The sequence below is a fragment of the Doryrhamphus excisus genome, linkage group LG7 (assembly GCF_037039965.1).
Source record: "Doryrhamphus excisus strain RoL-2023G ecotype Guam linkage group LG7, RoL_Dexc_Guam_v1.1, whole genome shotgun sequence".
NCBI lineage: Eukaryota > Metazoa > Chordata > Actinopteri > Syngnathiformes > Syngnathidae > Doryrhamphus > Doryrhamphus excisus.
The window spans coordinates 20,536,836-20,558,303 of NC_136363.1; the positions used below are offsets into that span (position 1 = coordinate 20,536,836).

Below are 21,468 nucleotides of genomic sequence, written 5' to 3' on the forward strand. Positions count from 1 at the left end.
CTCTCGACTCGTCTCTTTTCTTTGTTGCTAGTTGAGCGCCTTGGTGGACCCCCCTCCCACTCCCCCCGCCCTCAGCTAAAGGAAGCCTTATAGGAACACTGTGCACGTGTCGCCTTGTTTATGGGGACAAGAACACTGGGCGGAAGTCTTCATTGAAGGAGAAGGGGGCAGCCAGCTTCTTGTAAAAATATAAATATTGTACATTGACATAATCTATATGGAGAGGAACCTAAAAGACGAGGAGGTGTCTAGTAGCCCCTATATGCAGCCCTCTCCACCCGCACCCTGTGAGTGTCTGTGTGTGCGTGTGCGTGAAAGAGACGGGGACATTTTGTGTCGCTTTAACGGGGAATTTTAACGGATTTCGTTCATCAGCACACGGAAGAAGGAAAACCGTTTCAAGCTGCAAGTGGAGTGGGGTATCAATGGATACATCATTTGCCGTGGAAGCATGTCCCTAAATGATAAAAAATGGGACGTGTCCATCGTTTAAAGGGGACGCCAGGCGTGGAAAGGTTGTTTCGTTTTGCACCCTGACGTCCAAAGGAAGCTGCTGACTGCTAAGCTAACACTGTAGCAATAAAAGACCCAAAGCGACGTTCCTCTTGGCGGGTATTATGATTGAGTGATCTAAAAGGCATAGTTTCATCTTTGACAGAGCTAACAAAGAATTCGTCAGTTAAATTAACATTTACATTAGCATGGGTGCTAATTAGCTGCACTGCTTTAGCTGCTATTATGGTTTCCTGGGATTTTGCCATTCAATTGGTCAGTAATTTAAATTATAAATTACTAACTTTATTAGTTAAATTATCCACATTTCGAAATTGATTTAACACTTTTTTTATTGCTAAAATGTCCAGAGAGAAGCTTGTCCTTTTTGTCTTTAGCACAACTCTTACGCTCTTATCTGCACTAACTCAGATGTTTATTATAGTCTAGAACGAATGCAGAAGATTAAAGATGAATATTTATTTAAAAATACATAAATAAAACTTGAATATTGTCGATTTATGCCAAAAAAAAGTGGCTGTCATCTTGGCTAGCTTGGAGCTGTTAGCATAGTTAGCGGTACTCCACAGACTGTGACACAGCAGATTATGTAGAATATTTAGAGCACTATTTGTTTTTATCACGTGGAAGGGTCCTGTGTCTTTTATTTTGACCACGTTTGTCCTCGGCAGAAGAACAAAAGTCTTTATGCATATCAGCTAGTTTAGCGATGCTAGCGTGCTAAGTTAGCCGCTTTCAAGCGCGACAAAGGACGTCCCATCAAGTGAGTGTGAGTGTGCGTGTGTGTATTGTATGTAAATAGTGTTGATTTTGTACGGTACAAATGTGTGTGACTTGTTTTGTACACTAAAAAGACTACAAAAGATGAAATGACACTTTTATAAGAGCTCCTATTGGCTCACGTCACACTATACAAGTGCAATAAAGTGCTTTGATTGGCAACACGACTCATGTTTATTCATATTTGTCATGTGAGAACTCGGTGACGTGACAGTTGTGGTTTGTCATATCAGGTCGACTACGGAGACAACATCCTCCGCCAGAGGTCGCTGTGATGCCATGTCTGGAAGCGGGTACGCGCATCCTCCACTCCTGTGACGGTGACGCGCACTGGTTGTGGACCAGTGGTGGACATGTGTGAGTCACTCCCGAGGCGCACACCACGAACACACACACCTCTGTGCTACTTTGTAGTGAACATTCATGAAAAAGTTGTCTAAAGAAAAAACAAACTTTTAGCGGACTTGTTATGAAAGTTTTGGTCCGCTGTAGTCACTGCATGAGAAGAAGACGACGTCGGGCTGGATGAGAAGATGAGGAAGTTCACGCAGAAGCACGCTGTGCTCCTGCTGCTCACCTTCCTCCTGCATGAGGTCAGTTTATCATCTCCTCTCTCATGCACTTCACTCACACAAATCTTTTCTCATTTGCGTCATTATTTTTCTCACCTGTAGCCACATTGTCTCATGGAAACACCTATTCTCACTACTGCATCCTCATCTCATACCTGATGAAACCTTCTCACCTTTTCCCATGTCCTAGGTCATTGTTTCTCATTTGAGACACCATTTCTTTCACTTGGTATCATCTCATTAGACTGCAGAACCTCATTTTCTCATCTCCTGTGACGTTATCATGTCATGGACTCTCACATCGTCTGCATTCCAGTGGCTTTATTTTCTCATCTGCGCCGTCATCATCTCATCTGCCCAGCCATCTCACTGTGACGTGGCTATACTTGGACATCATTTTCTCAATTGCGTTATTATTTTTCTCACCTGCTGAGACATCATGGCATCGTCATTTTCTCACCCTATCTCATCTGGTTTCATTTCTCTTCTTACTTTATTGACGTCATCATCTCACCCTTGAGGTAACTTTCTTTCCGGCTGTGCCATCATCTTCACATCTTCACTGACAAATAGTTATTCTCATGTTCTAGGACATGATTTCTCACCTTTTCTCATTTCTAGGAAGACATCATTTGTTTCACCTATGAAGATATCACTTTCACCTTTCTCGTAATATCCTAATTTGTGACATATGTCACCCGACACCACTTTCTCATTCAGGGAAGTCGTCTCCTCATCTTCTCATGCACTGACATACACACTTTATGAGAATAAAGTCAAAATATAAAGAGAAACAATTCATATTCTAATGAGGGAAAAAGTCCCAATTTTACCAGAATATTAAATAATAGCTTATTTGGTTAGGGATAAAAGGTTCTAATAATATGGGAATAAAGTCAGAATATTACAAGAAGAAAGATTAAATATTTGGAAATTTTTAAAAAAGATCCCAAAGTTCATACTAATAATACTTTTTTTTCACCTACATCACAAAGCTTTTCTTGAAATACTGCATATATCCAAAATATCATCCATATTTCACTTTGGGGCCCACGTTGGAAAAAGTGTTAAACTAATGTTACTGCATCTGGTTAATGTTTCATTGACTTTATCATCACGCCGGCTGCTGAAACTTTGTTATCATTTTGAGTGTGGAAATGAACAAACTGTTCACACACACACACACGCACACTCTCAGAGACGCAAATATCATATTTTATCTTCACGATCTGCCCTAGTGATCATTCAGTGCAGATTGTTTTTGGTAATGAATCATTCATTGCCATGTGTGTATCGCTACACACACATACACACATGTTGTACGATGTGTGTTAAACAAACTGACAAACTGCCAGGCCTTAAATGCTGTAGAGTGTTGGTGTAAACACACACAAACACACACTAAAGAATGACGCATCAGACTCAATAAAAAAATGCATGGCTGTCTTGCAAAAATCCAATCATCCGCTAAAAGCTTGAGTGGAACATCTGCTGCGTCTCCTAAGTAACTTTTTATTGTGAAACCCGAAGGAGAGCACACACACACACACACACACACACGCATAAAGGTGAACTTTAGTCCACAAAACCACAAAGCCGCGTTTATCAAAGTGAACTTTTGACTGAAGCAGACATCTGTGGCTCGGAGGTGGAACGTCACTTTCCAAATATTTATTTCCTCCCGTCCCCGACAGGCTGATGGAAGGTTTCCTCACTGCCACTTCGCCTGGGAGATGAAGAGAGCCAGCGACGAGTGTCATGCTCGCTTGCAGAAGCTCACAGTGCCCCACTCAGGTGCACTTTCACCTTCACAACACCTGTCATTCACATAAAAAACACATAATAGAAATATTATAATACTAATAATAGACGTTGTAATGCTGCAGGATGTCTTGGCGAGTGGGACAATGTTTTGTGTTGGGACAGCGCGGCGGTGGGCGAAGTGGTGACCCTCCCCTGCCCGACCCCTCTCCTACACTTGTTTGGAAAGAACGGTGAGCCAGAACCTACACAAATTGTTAGCGGTTTTTCTGTGGAGCGGTTCGTGTTAGCTTCCTGACCGCCAATTAAACTCAAATCTAAAGTTAGCTTATTGACTTTAAAGGTCCCTTGTTATGCATCTTTACTTTTTAAAGATATTCTAACAGTTCTATGTCTACCGATTGTTTAAAAAAAAAAAAGGCAGGCTTCTCTACACATCTTAAAAAGCAACTATCCATCAGTCAGCTATTCAGCATGTTGTTTTTCTGTTTTTCTTTAGCGAATACTCAAACTTAGCATGATGTTGCCGGTAAAATGTGAGTGTAATGTTAGCACTTTAGCATCCAATAGCTTTGCCAGCCTTGCTAATGTTTTTTTTCCCACTGTCCCGCTCCTAAATGTTAGATTTTGGACAACCCACTTCCAATACACAACAGTGGGACATCTGAAACTGGTTAAAAATACTATCACAGCTAGCTTAACGAGCTAACACGCGGCAGTATAAATCAAGCTCTGTTTATAAAACTGCGTTTTCGCAAGAACGCTCTGCCAACAGTGAGAGTTGCGATAAGGCATGGGCGGCGGCCGAGATTTAAATCTTAGCATAAGAAGGCTGGCGTTTGCTAGCCAGATGCTAGCCCGCTAACCTCAAACGCTGCCAGGCGATAGCAGAGAAAAGCATCTCTCGTTTTAATGACAAAAATGAATTTACTGTGATTGAGTGATACAAATGAACTTTGACCCCCAGGGAACCTGAGCAGGAAGTGCACAGAGGGAGGTTGGTCGGACGTTTACCCCGTCATCGCCGTCGCCTGCTCGTCCAACACCACGAACCAACCAAACGAGGTGAGATGGTTTGTTGTGTGTTTCGATGTTGACATCACCAAATTAATTTTTCTGCCAAAATGGCTAACATGATGAATCAACACACACACCCACGCCTGGCATGTGATCTTCTCCAGAAGCATCAGGTGCGTGTGTGTGCGTTTTCCATCTGGAAAGCTTTTAGTAGGAGACCAGACACCCACTGGCTGGCTCAGAACTGCTTTAAGGTGCAGAGTGAGACGCCTGGAAGCATCTTTGTGCGAGGCGCCGGTCACATGACCACCTTTTAAGAAGGAAGCATCACATAGAAACATGTGGGTTCAGTTGAGCCAGAACCATTCTCATGTTTGTTACCAAATAGATCTCTATTTGTGTGTGTGTGTGTGTGTGTGTGTGTGTGTTAGTGGACAGGCCAGAACCAAACAAAAAAAAAAGACAAAATCTCCCCAAAAATGGACATCTTAAACTCAAGTGGCTCATAAAATTGCAACAGCTGCATGAGAGGAGGAGGAGGCGGAGTTTATTTTGAAGTGTAGTGTCTACTTCTACTATTATGGAACAATGTGTAGTTCACAAAAAGCCAAAGAAAAAGCACAACCCTCAGAATTAATGAATTGTTTGTCCTCAGTTCTGAAGTAAGGTTTTGCTGCTGATCATTTTTTTTTTGTCAGCTCCTGTTCTACAAGGTGGTGAAGGTTCTATCCACTTTGGGTCACAGCTTGTCCCTCATTAGCCTTCTCACCAGCACCGTCATCATCTGTCTCTTCAGGTCAGCACACACACACACACACACCCATGGAGTTTATTTGTGACGTTCCAAGCGGCAGTCCATCCTGGATCATCTCCAGCTGTTCATTCGCCCACTTTGAGCATGTTTACATTCGCGTGTATAAACAGAACATTCCTGGATGTGCGTGTGTAGGAGGCTACGCTGCATGAGGAACTACATCCATCTCAACCTGTTTGTGTCCTTCATGCTGAGGGCCGTGGCCGTGCTGACCAAAGATGTTCTTCTCTTCTCGGAGGAGAAGGAGACCACCGACTGCAGCGTTCAACCTTCACTGGTTGGTGACATTATTATGGGACGTCCATGGCACGACCATCAATTGTCTCCATCTTGTAGTATTTTCATTTTCTACTGTTTATCCTCACGAGGGTGGCGGGGGGTGCTGGAGCATATCCCAGCTTTCTTCGTGGGCGAGAGGCTGGGTACACACTGGACTGGTGGCCAGCCAATCACAGGGCACATATAGACAAACAACCATTCACACTCACATTCATACCTATTGAGTTGCTAATTAACCTAGCATGTTTTTGGAATGTGGGAGGAAACCGGCAGGAGGACCCCGGTCTGGTCGTAGTATCAGATATGATATGATATGATGTGATGTGTTTCAGGTGGGCTGCAAGACCAGCCTGGTGTTCTTCAACTACGCCATCATGGCCAACTTCTTCTGGCTGCTGGTGGAGGCGCTCTACCTGCACACGCTGCTGCTGGTCATCCACACGTGCTCCGCCCGCCTCTTTGTCTACATGCTCATTGGCTGGGGTAATTTGTTTTTTTTTTCACCACACTTGAATGCAACACGGAGCATGTGTTGTAGCTCTACCGCTGCTGCCAGCGTGTTTCTACTCCTCACATGCTGCCAAAACACGTCACTGTGAGCAAAACTGTTGTCAGTCAGGGTGCCCGACTGTTTGCACTCAGCCGCGTAACTTCTAAACAGTCTCCTCTTTCCACCGTCCATCATAAATACACGTGTGTGTGTGTGTGTGTGTGTGTGTGAGCTGCTACCCAAGGGCGACACCTTTCAGGGCTTATAAACACTCTTTATCCACTTTAGGGATCCCGTGCGTGTTCACCGTGGCGTGGATCCTGTGTCGGATACACCTGGATAACACCTGGTGAGTCACAGAAATGCATATTTGAGCGAAGTGGAAGTGAAGTTGCGGGTTTTCATGACAAAACAGGCTTCGCTACATGTCTTAAGAGGTAAAAATTCGGTATAAAGTGTAGAAAAATTGTGATAAAACTGTTAGTTTGTGTTTTCTAGGTGCTGGGAGAGGAATGAGAGTCCCGTACCCAGCAGAGTCCTGGACTGGCCCATCTTGGCATGTGTCATCGTACGTGAGCACAACGACTATTCTATGCTGCTAACAACATTGTTTATATTTGTGCGTCCTGATCCCTCTGCCAGATGAACTTCATCCTCTTCATCAGCATCATCCGCATCCTGGTCCAGAAGCTGCGCTGCACCGACGTGGGCGGCAACGAACAATCGCAGTACAAGTAGGATGGCGGACATTTTGAATAGGAGCCACTCTGAAGTCATACTACTGTGTGTGTGTGTTTGTGTTTAGACGTCTGGCAAAGTCCACCCTCCTGCTGATCCCCTTGTTCGGGATCAACTACGTGGTGTTTGTTCACTTGATGGAGCCCACCGATAAAACCGTGCGTCAAATCAAGATCTTCTTTGAGTTGGGGCTCGGATCCTTCCAGGTTTTACACACACACAATTCCAAACACACAATACTACACACGCTCTTTGCTTGACTGAGCACCATGAGACTTTGTAATTATTAATATATTTTACTAGATATTTTTATTATATATATTATATATATATTTGTTTTTTAAGTAACTTAAGTTTATTTTGCTATATTTTTTTACATTGTAACCATGAGATAATGGGAATAAATGCCATTTTTTTAATTTAAAATATCTTATTACTTTTCATAATAATGATGATAATACAATATATTATCAAATATAACGCAAAACTATTATGACATTACTATATTATAAGTAGTAGTATTTTATTCTAGTATGATGATATTGAAATAATATATTGTTATATTATTATACACTTTGTGAAGTGTTTGAAATGAACCATTAGCATTTTTAGCATTTTAGCATTAGCATATTTTTATTAAGTTCTGAAATATGTTCAACATCCAATTAAGCCACATTTGATTCAGAATGATTGACAATTAACTCAAGTTCTGTACATATTTATATTTCAGGGTCTTATTGTGGCGGTCCTTTACTGCTTCCTCAACAGCGAGGTGAGCCTTCTGCTTCCTCATCCTTGCTCTCCACCATCATCCTCGTCCTCCTAAACGTGTCCTTGTTTTCCGCCTTTTGCAGGTCCAGTGTGAGCTGAGGAGGACGAGGAGGAGTTTGTTTCTCAGGAGTTACGTGGGGCGTGACTACAGGCTGCACGCCGCCTCGCTCGGCCCAAACGGCGGCGGCTGCGGCGGCGACGACTCGGCGCCAAGAAACTCACGAGCTCAGTCCATCCTGCAGACGGAGACTGTTTTGCTGTGATGACGCTCAGCGGAAAAAGGAAAGAACTCTTTATTATTATTATTATTATGAAATAGTGCAAATATTTAGCTAGCGTTTTTATATTTTAATCATTCATTCAAGTCACTTGAGGTTTCATGCAGATGTCATTTTATTGTCCATACGTGAATATTACAGAACTGGCAAAATAACTCTGCATACTTTCCTAAGCGTTAACACTGGAACATCATAAATAAAATCTGCCCTACAAGTAAGTCAAAATAACTTATAAATAAACCGGCTATTAAATTAAACAAATAAATAATTGCAAGATAGTAAATATTGAGCTCAAGTAAGAGTGTGCTTCAATCTTCATCCTAGCAAACAAAACAAAAGTGCAAATTTTCTCAATGGAGTTTTGAATGGCATCACGGTGAAGCGGAGGAAGGCGAGGGGGACGCTGAGGGAGCGAATGAGGACACAAAGGGAGTGTGCGAAGGCGCCGAGGAAGCGTATGAGGCCGTGGAAGCCAGGATGGAGAGCAGCGTGGTTTTGGGCGGCGAGAGGGTGCTCATCCTCTGAGCGTTGGCTCTCCTGTGAGGGCGAGAGCGTGAGGAGTTAGCCTGAGGATGAACGCATGATGAGTGGATGTCAGGATGATGGCTAACTCACTCAATTGCCGCTGCCTTCCTTCGGACCCACGGGGCGTGGATGTGAGCGCAGTAATGGCCGCTTTTAGTGTAGAAGCTGTAGAACAAACGTTTAGCATTGTTAGCTTCTTCTCAAATGGCGTATTTACATCATTTTCACAAAGTTTTGTGCCGTGTGTTTGGTCCTGTAATACCACTCTCTACCACAGATGGTGACAGTGAGTCAGACAGATCTTTTAATTGTCAATCAAAACAATGCCAACTGAATCATTTTACAACATTTTTAAATGCTAAATGGAACAAGCTACTACCACGATGATGTTAGATTAGCTCATTTAGTCAGATTCTCAACTTGGGGTTGATTTCGGGAAAGCTAAAGTACTCACATGACAGCAGGCACACATGGTTTGACAGGTTTCCTGACGCTGTACCCCAACACTTCCTCCGTTATCTACTTGGTGCCGACCTTGGTGCAGCATTCATGGGGCTTGATTACTGGAAAAGTGACAGAACCCAAGGAAGAGTTTAGCGTCCCGGTTGAGGCTTTGAAGCAGAGCAACACAAACCGAACGTCGTCAACTTACCCCCTTGTCCGCACTTGACCAGAGTCACCAGCATGACCACCATCAGCAAGCTCTTCTGCAGACTCACAAGCTTCTGCATTTTTTTTTTAAAACAAAGGCGATGAATGAGACGGGGGAAAAAAGGTCAAAAGCTGAGATGTTCTCTCTTGAAGCTTCAGAGAAGTGTGTGAAGTGACAAGGCTGGGAGCGATGCATTTAAAGTCTCAAAAAGCAGAAGTCGCCTTCCGGTTAGTCATCCCTCATTTTCTCTTTCCATCATCTCCTTTCGGTTATTCCGAATGTGTGACACCCTCGTTTGCTGGGAAATACTAAAAGTGACCAACATCAGGGAGACCGGAAGCTGAGGTCAGGTGTCTTTATTTATCATCATTAATCAACGCGCTGATGAGTCAAAGAATGATTGAAAACACTCAACTCATCATAATACATGTATTTAGTGACATTTATGTCATTTAAAGAATTATTTTAATGCCATTTTGTTTTGGTGTTAGCTTGCCAGCCAGGGTAAGTCCTCTCCTGCAATACCACTTTCTACCACAGGTGGTGACAGTGAGTGACAAACAGTAAACAGTAACCCTTCCTTTATTGTGGTTTATTGGTTCCGAACCCAATAAAAAGAGAATTTCCGCAAAATAGGAACAAAAATATTTCAAAATTGAATATTTTCATAGAGTTTTAACAATATTAGAGCCATCTAGCCATGAAATAACACCCCTATAGTCACCTTTATCGTCCTATTACCCAATAATAAGAGTGAATAAAACATAAATAAGACTTGTGTGTGCTGATGTAAATACATTCCAGTGCTAGGGGGAGCTTAGAGGGTAGCGGACAGGAAGTGAGGTTCGAGATTCAGAGTGAATTGTTGAATAAAAAGGTGTGTCCAAACTTATGACTGCAACTGTACTTTTAATTGACTTTAGCACAATCTATTTACTGAGAGAAGTCTTATTGTATCCACGAAGCCAACACATGTAAATCAATGTAAAAAAATGTTTTTAGGGTTTTGAAAGCAATCAGGCCTGATTTAAATATATAAGTACAAATTAAAAAAAATAAATTATATCAATATTCTGTTAAACCACACATCCTTTACACTACATTATTTTTAATACATGACAAATTAGACAAAAATATCTCTTTTTCTCAGGCATATTGTGAAAGATGATAATGTTAATGTATGACTGCCCCTTTTTTTTTTTAAACTTATTGTTCACTTCATGACATGTCTTGACTTGCATGGAAAGAATGTGTCATTAGTCACTTACAGGGGAAGTCTGACATCCACCAGTGTAGTGTAATGTAGCGTGGATTAGTGTATTTAGTGTGGCGTAACCACTACAAGAATAATATACTTCATTTTTTTATAAAAACACAAGGATACTAGCTATCTCAAACATCCTACCCCCCCTGCGTGTTAAAAGTTAGACTATTCCAACATGTCCAAAGCTCATAGACACACAAATAAGTCACTTCCGTGATTCCTTCCGTTACGTGTTCTCCAAACTCTCACACACTAAAGTGCAAAAAGAGGAAGGATGTGTGCAGTCGTCGGCGTCATCACAAATGTGTGTGCACATGTCAGTATTGCACTAAAAAAAGCTTTCGTCACCCAAAAGATGCTAATTCATGTTTTGTGATTTTTGGTTTGAAACCTCATCAAATGTCACCATTAAGACTAAATAAGAAGAATTCCCTGACATGGTATTGAACCCTGAGAGTCTGAACCATGACCCACTACTTCTATTCCCCGAGCTAGCCACCAGGTAAACATGCAAGGTGTTATAATGGATGTAATGATGATATATGCTGGATCTGGACAATATGTATGGTGTTCATCACCTCCATTACAAGAGCAAGGGATCCTTGCCAGCCGACTAGCTCCATTGGTAGCACCGCAGATTCATGGTGCAGGAGCACTGTGTTCAAATCCCAGTCGGGGATACTAAAAAAGTGATAGGGTGTTGCCTTCCCAGTTGGCACAATGTATGTAAATGAGGGGGTGTGTAACTTCCCCCCCTCAACTTGAAATTATGCTACGATGAAAATCCTGCCTGGTGGCCCCGCCCCCAAAGTGGCCCCGCCTCCAGAGTGATTGCTAAATAAAAATGTGCCTCAGAGATTTGTCCAACTGGATGAAGTCAACATAAAATGAGAAGTAGGCGGAGTTAAGTGGGAGCCGAACGGTCGAGGGGGATGGCCGGAAGGGAGGATGGTGGGGAGGTGGGGAGGTGGGAGGTGGGAGGTGGGAAGGGGGTCGTGAGGGAGGTCGCGCGTGGGGAGGAGGGGCTTAGGAAGCTGGCTTTTAAAAAAAAAATTTAAATCTTTAAAAAATATTTTGTCAAGACTGTCATTTTATATTGGTAGTTCTACTGGGATTTGAACCAAGAGCTCCCACACCATGAATCAGCGGTGCTACCACCTGAGCCACCCAGCCAGCAGGCTTACTTGGTGAGGTGAGGTGATGATGAGGTGATGATCACGATACATGCTGAACTTGGAAACATAGTAAAACATGCCGAGATCAGGTATCGAACCAAGGTCCCATGGGCGGTGAACTACCACTGCGCCACTCAGCTGGCAAGCTTGGTTGATATTATAATGGAAGTGATGATTACAAGACAAGCTGGACCTGGGGAAAACAATCTAACATGATATTTGCCCTTAAAGGGCCTAAGACTGCCAGGGCCACTGGGATTTGAACCAAGAGCTCCCACACCATGGAGCAGCAGTGCTATCACCTGAGCCACCCAGCCAGGTAGGGGTTAATGTTATTAATGGAGGTGATGATCACAATACATGCTGAACCAGTAAAACTAGCAAAACAAACTCTGACATGAGCGGGTATTGAACTCTGGTCCAATGGACCAGAGCCCACTGTTGCTACCAAGTGCCCCATTCTGCTAGCAAGCTTAGTAGATGTTATAACGGAGGTGATGATGATACATGCTGGACATGGCGAAATGGCAAAACAACCAAAATATGTATTTCAGTACATAGTAGTTCAGTACCAGGCTTTTAAATTCCTTGCTTTACTTTGTCGCCATCCAGCGGAGCAAAATAGTACTGCAACCGGGGACCACAACAGCAAAATCAATGCCTTCAATTGTTTGTGTATGAGAGCATTTATTTTTTGAACCGACGACCTTATAATTACAAAAAAAAGCATACAAAAATAACTATGAAATATTTATGTTAAAAATTAAATATAAATAGGAACTCTAAGATGGGTATGTCTCAGTGGGTCATCAGTATGGACAGATCCGGAGGACAGTGCAGCTTGTTCTAAATGGAAGACAGACACAATCAGACAAATATGAATGGATATAGAATCATAACAGCAGACTTTTACAACTTTGAGGAAGTCAGAAAAGCATATTGGTCTGCAATGTTAATGTTAACGTTAATGCATTTATTGCTTTATTGGCCTTAAGGGCCTGTGGGAATGTTGCTCTTCTTTTGTGCTGTTAACATTCCATCTTGTCAGGTAACACTCGAAATGTCACAAACACTTTAAACAGTCTTAAAATATACAGACTCCTTTTACTCTTAGCAGTTTATTCTACCAGCAGGGACACCTGGAGGTCCTTACCTTGTCCATCCTGTCTTTGAGCCACTTGGCTGCAGGACTGATGCACCACTGCTTCCCAGTCTTGGTTACCATGCTGCAAACATCGCAGTTAACGATTCAGCCCCACATCCACAAGCAGGCGGGTCTGTGTTTAATAATATGCTTACAGGAAGGCGTGCTGGCTGCAGTCCTCCCGTGGTTTTTGCTCAAAACACCGCTTGATTCTCAACACCCTCCTGGAGGCGACACTGCGGCAGCAAGGTAGACGCACATCCGGAACGTAGGCATCCACTGCAACATCCAAGCACATCCAACATAAACACATCTGCAGTTAGAACCATGAAGTACTTCATTAGTAATGACCTTGAAATATTACTGCCGCCAGGGTGAGGAGCAACATCCAACGGCTGACGCAAAGAAGAGCGCTCCACATCTTTACCAAAGGACTCTGACGACTGATGGAAGCCAGACCTGAGATGTCCTTAAGTACTGTGACCAGACACGTAAAAATAGGAAACATCTATCTGTAATGGAAAATATTGACAACTTAGAGGAAGGAGGCTCGGAAGTTGGCACCACCATTCCCATATATGTCGATAAGTTTGTGTATATTTGTAGCAAAGGGGAATTCTAGGCCTGCTAAAAATAAACCTCATGCAGACCCACAGACTATTCTTAGTTATGATCATGAAATTGAACAAGAAACTCCTAAAAAAAGAGGAAATAATAATTAAGGAAGGAAGCATCCAAAATGTAAGTGTCCGGAAACATAACATGTGACACAACCTTAAAATTAACTCGTCTTCAAAGCATCAGTCAAATTAACGACGTAGGCTTTTATCAAATTTAATTACATGAGCTTCCTTGTGACGTTCACTGTTTTAAATACGTCACAGAAGTCATCGCGAGATTTGGAAACAGCGCCCCACTGTGGACGCAAGCGGGAAAATCTACGGGCGGTAATGAGGAGTACGCCGCTGCTAGCTGTAGCATCGAACACAAACAAGGACTAAAGCTACTTCCCTTCACCACTGGTTCCACCAAAAGCTCCAAGAGGACTTTGTTCTACGTTAAATCTCCCTTCAGTTTGCCTCTGCTGTGCCGAAAGGAGCAGCGGGAAGAGGAGAGCCCCGCTAGCCACCAGAAGAGGCCTGCGGCCTGTTCCCTGTGTGCCCGCTTTCCGGTGCTGCTAAAGCGGCTAGCACTGTCACTCGAGATCGAGGCTTCCGGTGGAGTCTGGTTTTCTGCACCAACCGAGCCAGTACAGTTCTGAAATTTGTCACTTCTTCACTTTGACTCTTTCCGGGTCCGTTGGGCGCTTTTGTGGGAGTCGAGCGAAAGCCTTTCTGGTCGAAGGAACGCTTCTGTCGGCGGAGCGGCCTCCTGGTTTGTTTTGGGTCGCCATGAATCTTGAGTGAACAATAACAAGATCCGCGACAAGCCACTAGGCGGTCCACAAGCGAGGGACGCCTGCCGGTACCGGGCTCGGTAGCGGGCCCGGTCTTTTCCTAACGCCAACACGGCAGCGACTTTGGACTATGGGAGCATCGTTGGGCAACCGGAGCGAAGCGGGTCATTTTCCCACCACAGAGCCCGGGTCGCCGTTGCTTTAGAGCTGTCGTGTTACATTCAGGCTCCGCTCGACACACGATGCTCAGTAGAACCTCAGCCCGATTGAAGTACAGGAGGGCCCGCTTGTGAACTGTCTCGGCACCGAGGATGGACTGAATGTGACTAAACTGCACCAAGGAACTGTGATTTTTTTTCTGGGGGGGGGGGGACCGGATGTCTTCAAAGCCCCCGGAGTCAATTTGCTCTTCGGTTGTGTTCGTGTGACACATTTACTGCTTTTACTTGTTAGAGACATCGGAACCGAGCGGTCCGGGGTCCCGGGCCAGGCCGCGGAGATGAACCCGGTAAACGCTACGTCGCTGTTCGTGTCGGCGAGCCGCTCGGTGCTGCAATGCGACCCCGGAGACCCCCGAGCCCTGGCCGAGCTGTGCAGGCTGCTGCCCTTCTTCCGGCAATCTTTGTCCTGCCTGGTGTGCGGTGAGTTAATATTATTATTATAATTATTATTATTAATAGTAATGTGTTATGAGTTTGTTACTGCGTGCTTTGGGTGGTGCTTCACCTCAATGTTGTCGTCTGTATAACAGCTAGCATTTAAATAATGCCGCTTTCACGTGCTGTGGGAAAACCGAGTTATAATGAAAGAGTACCAAAATAGCCTCCGATATAATCACAATGGCCCCACGGAGTAAACTGACAAATGTCTCTTTACATTTTAATAGCTATCACATCCGTGTTATTGTGACGTGGTTCCGTTAAGGAAAGTGGACATCGTATGAGTGTTTGTGTTTTCCGGAGTTTTTAAATGCAGCCGCTTTGACACACCCCCTTTTATGCTATATTAGCTAGCAGCATTGTTTCGATTTGTATTTGGCAAAATAAATGCTTGATAGCGAAGTTAAACAATGCAATGATTAATAAGATAGAGAAATATTATATTATATATTGTATGCTGTATTTTTATACTACTGCAGCAATTATTAATACGTGCCGATAATGCCTAGATCAATATGGCTGGAGATGGTAAATTTAGAGCTGTGTGAGAAGGATCCATCTATCCAACGGAGGGGGGTCTTAAGTGCTCTTATCAATGGGCCTTCATGCCTTTTCCTGTCTGCAGCTGCAGGCCGTAGCAACCAGCCGTTGCTAAGGAAGCTGCGCTGAAAGAATGAAAGGCGGCTTGTAACCAAGCCCGGCTAGAGGGAGGAATATAGCAGATAAGAAACGTATACGGATGTTTGCTGATATGGAGATGACTTTAACGGGATGTCTTTGAATGTGTCGCCCAGGCAACCTGCTGCAGGACCCCATCGCGCCCACCGACTCCTCGTGTCAGCATTACGTGTGTCGCGCCTGCAAAGGTCAGAGGATGCAGCTCAAGCCGTCCTGCAGCTGGTGTAAGGACTACTCCCGCTTCCAGGAGAACCGCCAGCTCTCCCTATTGGTCCGCTGCTACAGGAAGCTGTGCCTCTACATCACGCAGTCGCCGCTGGCCCCGCACATTGCCAGCGCCGCCGGCGACTCGCCCGACCTGCAGGCCGTCCTCAACGAAGGCCTCAAGTTGGCCGAGAGCGAGGACCGGGACGTTTTGGATGCTGGGAACTCACCTCAGACGGCTTCCGTGTCGCAGGAGGTGTCGCCCGATGAAGCCCCGCCCCCTGGCCAGGTGAAAGGCGACGACGTGAGCCTGAACGGGCTTCATGATTGTAACGGTTTGATTGCCTCGCTGCCGCCCGCCACATTAGAGACACTAAGTCGAGGGGGTGTCAAGCAGGGGGGCTTTTCCGAGGCGCTCCCGGTTTGCGTCAGCGTCACGGCGGCGGGGGAGGCGGGCCTTTGTGACATCAGCACTTTTGGGGAGGACTTGAAACACGCTGGGGGTCCGCTGTTGTTGAGTGTTGAGGAGGTGCTTCGGACCTTGGAGACAGATGGTGACCCCTGCCCCGAGCCCACCCACCAGCTCGATGACCCCCTCATACCTCTCTCTAACCTCAATGGTCCTTGCTGTCCTGCTGACCTTCGACCCCTGCCCCTAGAAAACAGCCGCCATTCACTCCAGCCCTCCACTGTTGTCACCCGTTCGCCCCCTCGCTGCCACCGCAAGCGCTCTCGCTCAGAGAGCGACAGCGAGAAGGTGCAGCCCCTTCCCATCTCTAGCCTTCTCCGGGGGCCTCCTCCCAATAATTCCCCCCTTCACCCCAACCTCGGCGCCCCCGTCAAACTGGAGCCCAAGTTCCCAGCTGCTGCACCCCACCACCTGGCACCAGTGCCCAATGGTGGCCCCCCCAAGGTTGGAAAGACTGTGCTTGTGAAGCCGCTGAAAAAGACTGTGGAGCACCATGGCGTCCCCAAGAAGGCTCATGCCAAGGCCAGGCAAGGTGCCCCCAAACCCCGGTCACAGCCCCGCGTACCCCCCCACCCTCACACTCACCCCCTTACTCACCCGCCCAGCCCCTCCAAGCCGCTATACAAGAAGCCCGTGGAGAAGAAAGGCTGCAAGTGCGGGCGAGCCACCCAGAATCCATCGGTGCTGACCTGCAGGGGGCAGCGTTGTCCATGCTATTCCAACCGCAAGGTAAGCAGCTTTCATACGCGTTCAAGCGTTCCATCATACCTGATGTGTGTGTGTGTCTCGTAGGCGTGTCAGGACTGCATCTGCCGCGGCTGCCAGAACTCGTACATGGCAAACGGCGAGAAGAAGCTGGAGGCCTTTGCCGTGCCCGAGAAGGCTCTGGAGCAGACGCGTCTCACGCTGGGCATCAACCTCACCAGTATCACCGCCGCCGCCCTCCGCAGCCCAGCCAACAGCTCACCCGGTAACACCCTCCTTAACGTGGCCACCGCCACCGGGGCCCCGGTCGCTGCCGCCGCCTTCTTATCGGGGACGGGGCACGACAGCAGGGGGTTTGACGATTCGCTGGAAATGCACTTTGACTGTTGAGTGAAAGCCCCCACCCTGCCCCGCCCCACCCTAAACGGTCGTCACGCACACGCAGCGGCGCCAGGACATTTGTCTCAGCTCGGATCGGTCACGTTTAGCATCATCATCATCTTCATCAGTCATTTCTACAAGTTTTTCTACACAAATCCATCGGGAACATTTTATCATCTATTTTTTAACATCAAAACAAAATGAAACGCACTTCACCAGCGTTTGACAGGGACGCGAGACAGGAAGTTAAAAAGCTATAAAAATGTGACGTGAAAACCTCCCATCAGCTTCATGTGAATTTTGATGAATTGCGTTTAACCCCCCCCCCATACCCCCGCACCATTGGGTTACCTTGCTGCTAAAATACTGTCGCCAGTTTGTTGGCATGAAGTACATCCACCACACTTGACTATTTATTGGAGCGATCCCTCGGCGCCACTGCAGTCCTGTCTTAGCATTAGCGTGTATTATCCCCCCCACCCCGGGCATTTACATCTATGTAATATAACTGTGTAACATATTTCCACAAAAGAAAGAAAATCAAAACAGTTCAAATGGCTCTTTTCCTTCTTAGGGTGCACTTCTTCAAATAGCCACTAGATGGCAGCACGATGCATGTAAACAATTGAAGCAACCAGTATGTGAGCATCTCAAATTACAAGATTGTTTAATTTCAGGAGTTCAGACAAAGGCCATTTAAAGGCGCATACGCAGCAGTAGTTAAAATTGAACTTAACCTTTTTTTAATTAACTGCTCAAATTTTTAAGAGATGCGCTAGTAAATTCAAAATTGTTACTTGACAGAAGAACGTAAGTATTTCACATCAATTTATTTCACACATTTACAGATAAAACCTATTTACATTCACATTTGATTTACACCTTTTTTTATAGATTAAAATGTATCAAAACGGGTTGATCTATAATGACATTTAATAATAATGCTGCATTCACGACTGTGGGATGTTTGGCAGTCAGGAGAGATGAGATTGAACAAAAGTTTGTCCCCACCCACATTTGGAATTTGGCTAGCACACAATGACGTTTCCGGTGGCCGTGAACAATAGATGACCAAAAATAGTGAATTATTAGCATCTTTACGTAGATTAACGCACAGCTACATAAGCTGGAGTGATTGAACAATTGAAGTGTCTGATTTCCAAAATGTACGCTAGTGAGTGTAAATAAGAAAATGTAACTTTAGTCAAAGCTTATCACCTGTGAACACTGTTGCTGTGTGGATGGGAGCCATCTAGTGGCCGAGTCGGGTAGTGCAAGTATGTTGCGCCAATCATACCTGTGCCGTTGTGTCTCTGTGCGTCAGCATTCGCCAAGCGATGACTTGACAGGTTCCGTCAAAAGTTTGACAGCGCCTCCTCTGTGGGTCCGTGGGCGTCTTAGCTGATGAGAAACGCCCCGAAGAAGCTGCTTTTCTCGTCCATGTCCACGGCAGAGGCGTTGGTCACCGTGACAAAGAGGCGGTCCCCGGGGCTGAGTGCGAAAAGCCCGCCCTGGTGGGCCGAGTGCAGTGAGAATTGGGATTCCCGGGACCAGCAGGAGGTGCGGCTGGTCTTCATCAGCAGGATGGGAACAGGGTAGGTGCTCACCTGAGGAGGACATTGTTCAGAAGTCAAAAAACATGTGGACAAAAAGAACATGAGCGGCGCTCTCACCTTCTTATAGATGTACTGCAGCAGAGGCCTTCCCGTGTCCCCCACCGCCTCGTCCTCCGTGGCGTCGCCCTCCAAGGAGTTGATGTGTCTGAAGTACGTCTGGGCGTAGACGTAATAGAGGCCGGGGCGCGGCACCACTAGCTCGCCATCCACCAGCTGGACGTCCTGGAGGAAGGCCAGCCCCTTTTGACCCTCCCACCACGTGATCTTCTGGCCGTGAACTCGCCTGCCGCCCGTCCCTGCGACTGCGGAGAAGAAAGGTCAACACGAAAACCTTACGTTTATCAGCTGTAACGGTACATCATGTCTGTTCTCCAAGCAAGGGGAACCACAACTGGAACGTTTTCAGTGTCATCTCGACCAACAAGGTAAGTTATCCGAGCTTTCCTCACCTCCCTCTCTCTCCAGCTGAGGGATGAAGCTTCCCGTGACGTGGGCAGCGACCTGAGGCCGAGGCGATGTCCTGTCCCCCGTCCCCAGCGAGGGCAGAACCCGAGATACTTCATCTGGAAGAAGAAGAAGAAGAAGCTTTGCATGTTTGTGCTTGGAGTAACATTTGTACCCAACCTGTGTAGTAGTAGAAGAAGAAGGCTTACCTCTCACCGCCGAGGAGATCTGCTTCTGGTAGCGCTGGGACAAGGACTGCGGAAGAACCACAAATATGAGCACCATAATCAAGAACCACATCTGGCCTTAACAATAAAATGGCATGCATGTCTGCATTACTAAAGTGCTGTAGTGCGCCCCCTACAGGCCAGGAGGTCTTAGCAGGAGGTCATGCTGCATACCATCAAATGCGTGTTGCCACTTCCTTTGATAAAAGGTACAAGATGGAGAAGGGGGGGCAGGTGCTTGCATTCCTGCGCTGCTGAAAGCTCAAGTATCCCATCACACATGAAGCCATCAATGAGCTCATTGTGTGTGCATTGCTGTGATTAGCATCATGATCTCCATCATGTTAGCTTAGCTTCATGCCGCCATCATGGGATGGAGCCGCTGAGCATCCTCACAGCTGATACATTTCATACGATAAATATGATATCAATATGCTAATATTCTATTTCATCACATAGCATTTACGTCATTTTACAACACAGCCAAGGACAATAAAATGATAAAAGGTTTTCAAGCTCTGGCTCCTCCTTGGCTATGCTAGCATGACTCCTGCTCACCAAAGCCTGGGCTATTAATAGTCCAAGTAGGTTAAAAGACACTGGTGTTGCATTCAAGAGCAGCAGCTCCACAAACTATGGCAAGGTTTCTATTGACTTTCAATGTGAGCTCAAAAAGTCCTAACACCTTTGGAGATGTCCAAAAAGTCAAAAAGATCTCAAGACTAGCCGGCTCTCACGCATCTGACCTTCTCGATGAGGAGGTGAAGCTGCTGCGTGACCTTCCAACACGGGTCACCTTGGACCGCTGAGATGCTGTGCAGGTCAGAACCCTTCAGACAGGAAACGCTGCTCCTGGCGAAGGTCTCCTTCATCTGCACATGAAAGAAGGACAGCTTGTGAGTGTTGTCCATCAACTTGACTTTGTTGGACTGCATCCAAAAGGCGCGCACTCATAAAAAAAAAAACTTCCTGATACTCAGCAGAAACCAAAACCATCTGCTGCATCTGAACTTCCTCGTCTTTTAACATATCCTGCGCACGGAAGCCGACGTGAACGCCACACACAAACGCCTCGCAAGTCTTGTCCTTACCGCGTTGAGCGAGGTGGAGAAGTGCAGCACCGTGATGGTGACCACGACCGTCTGCAGAAGAACCGCCACCAGCAGCAGGACCCCCAACCTCGGAGCGGAGCCCGTCATAGCAGACAGAGCGCCGCTCGCTCGCTAGGACGCGGCCGACCACACAGTCCACACACGCCGACGTCCCGGAGAGGAACAATGGCAGAGCAGCGACTCGGGAACTCTAGAACCTCCCAGCGCTGGAAGGAGAGGGGGCGGGGCTTGGAAAGTGTGCCGCGCAAACATGATAAAAGTTTTATGTCACTTCGTCGTCTTCTTGGATCCAAAGTTCCTCAGACACAACAACCAACGAGGGCCACCTCACAAGACACACCTTGGCCCCATTATTTGGCTTTGACGTTGTAAAATAAGCATAATATACTACTTAGCATACTCGTCTTGGTAGGCTACCTGGAGTGGGCGGGGCTAGAAACTCTGCAGTGCATTGATTGGTGGACGGAGAACTGTCACTTCCTGAACAGATTGACGAGCGGTGTGGCAGTAACGTTAAAGACACTATTCACAATGGAAGACGACCTACTACAAAAACACCGGTCAAAGAGCCCTCAATATACTATTTTTAAAAAAAGTATACAGTAGAACCTCCATATTCATAACATCAGTATCCATTTCTTAATTAATTAGGATGCTAGCGTCCTGTTAGCTAGTGAACAAAATGGCAACCAGGACCGGAAGTTAGGTGGCCAGTCTGTGGTGTCAAAATGTTAACATAAAACACGTTTTTATACTTTTACGTGCATAAAACTATTCAGAATCAATATAAATTCAGAATGAAAA

At 45.8% G+C, this 21,468-nt stretch overlaps 4 protein-coding genes and 1 pseudogene across 6 annotated transcripts; 2 read left to right on the forward strand and 3 right to left on the reverse strand.

Moving 5' to 3' along the window:
* The first annotated feature begins 141 nt into the window (after nt 1–141).
* LOC131108478 (vasoactive intestinal polypeptide receptor 2-like) lies at nt 142–8,867 on the forward strand. The gene is made up of 14 exons (XM_078792412.1): nt 142–287; nt 1,527–1,886; nt 3,560–3,659; nt 3,752–3,859; nt 4,594–4,691; nt 5,342–5,439; nt 5,593–5,734; nt 6,069–6,219; nt 6,515–6,575; nt 6,725–6,794; nt 6,869–6,960; nt 7,032–7,170; nt 7,695–7,736; nt 7,819–8,867. Exons 2-14 carry the CDS (start codon nt 1,827–1,829, stop codon nt 7,996–7,998), a joined length of 1,341 nt encoding a protein of 446 aa, XP_078648538.1. The 5' UTR covers nt 142–287; nt 1,527–1,826; the 3' UTR covers nt 7,999–8,867.
* On the reverse strand, nt 8,111–9,327 carry LOC131108482 (uncharacterized; annotated as a pseudogene). Its single transcript, XR_013627808.1, has 4 exons — nt 9,191–9,327; nt 8,993–9,101; nt 8,629–8,703; nt 8,111–8,550 (listed from the first exon to the last, which is right to left on the reverse strand). The product of XR_013627808.1 is annotated as an uncharacterized LOC131108482 (transcript).
* A 2,883-nt stretch (nt 9,328–12,210) lies between these two features.
* Nucleotides 12,211–17,305, forward strand: msl2b (MSL complex subunit 2b). 2 transcript variants are annotated; one of them, XM_058059439.2, is made up of 4 exons: nt 12,211–13,022; nt 13,147–14,810; nt 15,623–16,908; nt 16,972–17,305. In XM_058059439.2, the coding sequence occupies exons 2-4, from the start codon at nt 14,669–14,671 to the stop codon at nt 17,272–17,274; spliced, it is 1,731 nt and encodes a 576-aa protein (XP_057915422.2). In that variant the 5' UTR covers nt 12,211–13,022; nt 13,147–14,668; the 3' UTR covers nt 17,275–17,305. The 2 variants fall into 2 exon arrangements, with proteins under 2 accessions (XP_057915422.2, XP_078648539.1); XM_078792413.1 differs by having other exon boundaries at nt 12,211–14,810.
* On the reverse strand, nt 12,287–14,506 carry LOC144899571 (eotaxin-like). Its single transcript, XM_078792414.1, has 4 exons — nt 13,125–14,506; nt 12,929–13,052; nt 12,783–12,855; nt 12,287–12,475 (listed from the first exon to the last, which is right to left on the reverse strand). Exons 1-4 carry the CDS (start codon nt 13,279–13,281, stop codon nt 12,428–12,430), a joined length of 402 nt encoding a protein of 133 aa, XP_078648540.1. The 5' UTR covers nt 13,282–14,506; the 3' UTR covers nt 12,287–12,427.
* A 771-nt stretch (nt 17,306–18,076) lies between the features above and the next one.
* On the reverse strand, nt 18,077–21,451 carry LOC131108481 (tumor necrosis factor ligand superfamily member 10-like). The gene is made up of 6 exons (XM_058059451.2): nt 20,644–21,451; nt 20,299–20,424; nt 19,535–19,580; nt 19,331–19,444; nt 18,939–19,183; nt 18,077–18,872 (listed from the first exon to the last, which is right to left on the reverse strand). The coding sequence occupies exons 1-6, from the start codon at nt 20,749–20,751 to the stop codon at nt 18,663–18,665; spliced, it is 849 nt and encodes a 282-aa protein (XP_057915434.2). The 5' UTR covers nt 20,752–21,451; the 3' UTR covers nt 18,077–18,662.
* Between the last annotated feature and the right edge of the window lie 17 nt (nt 21,452–21,468).

Bases quoted from the DNA above. Each gene is read 5' to 3' on its own strand.
- LOC131108478 (XM_078792412.1), top strand. From the start codon at position 1,827: ATGAGGAAGTTCACGCAGAAGCACGCTGTGCTCCTGCTGCTCACCTTC. The intron at 4,692-5,341 runs GTGAGATGGTTT...TTTTTTTGTCAG, and splicing joins CCACGAACCAACCAAACGAG to CTCCTGTTCTACAAGGTGGT. The intron at 6,795-6,868 runs GTACGTGAGCAC...TCCCTCTGCCAG, and splicing joins CCATCTTGGCATGTGTCATC to ATGAACTTCATCCTCTTCAT.
- LOC144899571 (XM_078792414.1), bottom strand. From the start codon at position 13,281: ATGTTTCCTATTTTTACGTGTCTGGTCACAGTACTTAAGGACATCTCA. The intron at 12,856-12,928 runs GTAAGCATATTA...CGATGTTTGCAG, and splicing joins TGCAGCCAGCACGCCTTCCT to CATGGTAACCAAGACTGGGA. The intron at 12,476-12,782 runs GTAAGGACCTCC...TCTTCCATTTAG, and splicing joins TCAAAGACAGGATGGACAAG to AACAAGCTGCACTGTCCTCC.
- msl2b (XM_078792413.1), top strand. From the start codon at position 14,669: ATGAACCCGGTAAACGCTACGTCGCTGTTCGTGTCGGCGAGCCGCTCG. The intron at 14,811-15,622 runs GTGAGTTAATAT...TGTGTCGCCCAG, and splicing joins TTTGTCCTGCCTGGTGTGCG to GCAACCTGCTGCAGGACCCC. The intron at 16,909-16,971 runs GTAAGCAGCTTT...TGTGTCTCGTAG, and splicing joins CATGCTATTCCAACCGCAAG to GCGTGTCAGGACTGCATCTG.
- LOC131108481 (XM_058059451.2), bottom strand. From the start codon at position 20,751: ATGACGGGCTCCGCTCCGAGGTTGGGGGTCCTGCTGCTGGTGGCGGTT. The intron at 19,581-20,298 runs GTCAGATGCGTG...GTTCTTCCGCAG, and splicing joins TTCACCTCCTCATCGAGAAG to TCCTTGTCCCAGCGCTACCA. The intron at 19,184-19,330 runs GTGAGGAAAGCT...TCTTCTCCGCAG, and splicing joins TCAGCTGGAGAGAGAGGGAG to TCGCAGGGACGGGCGGCAGG.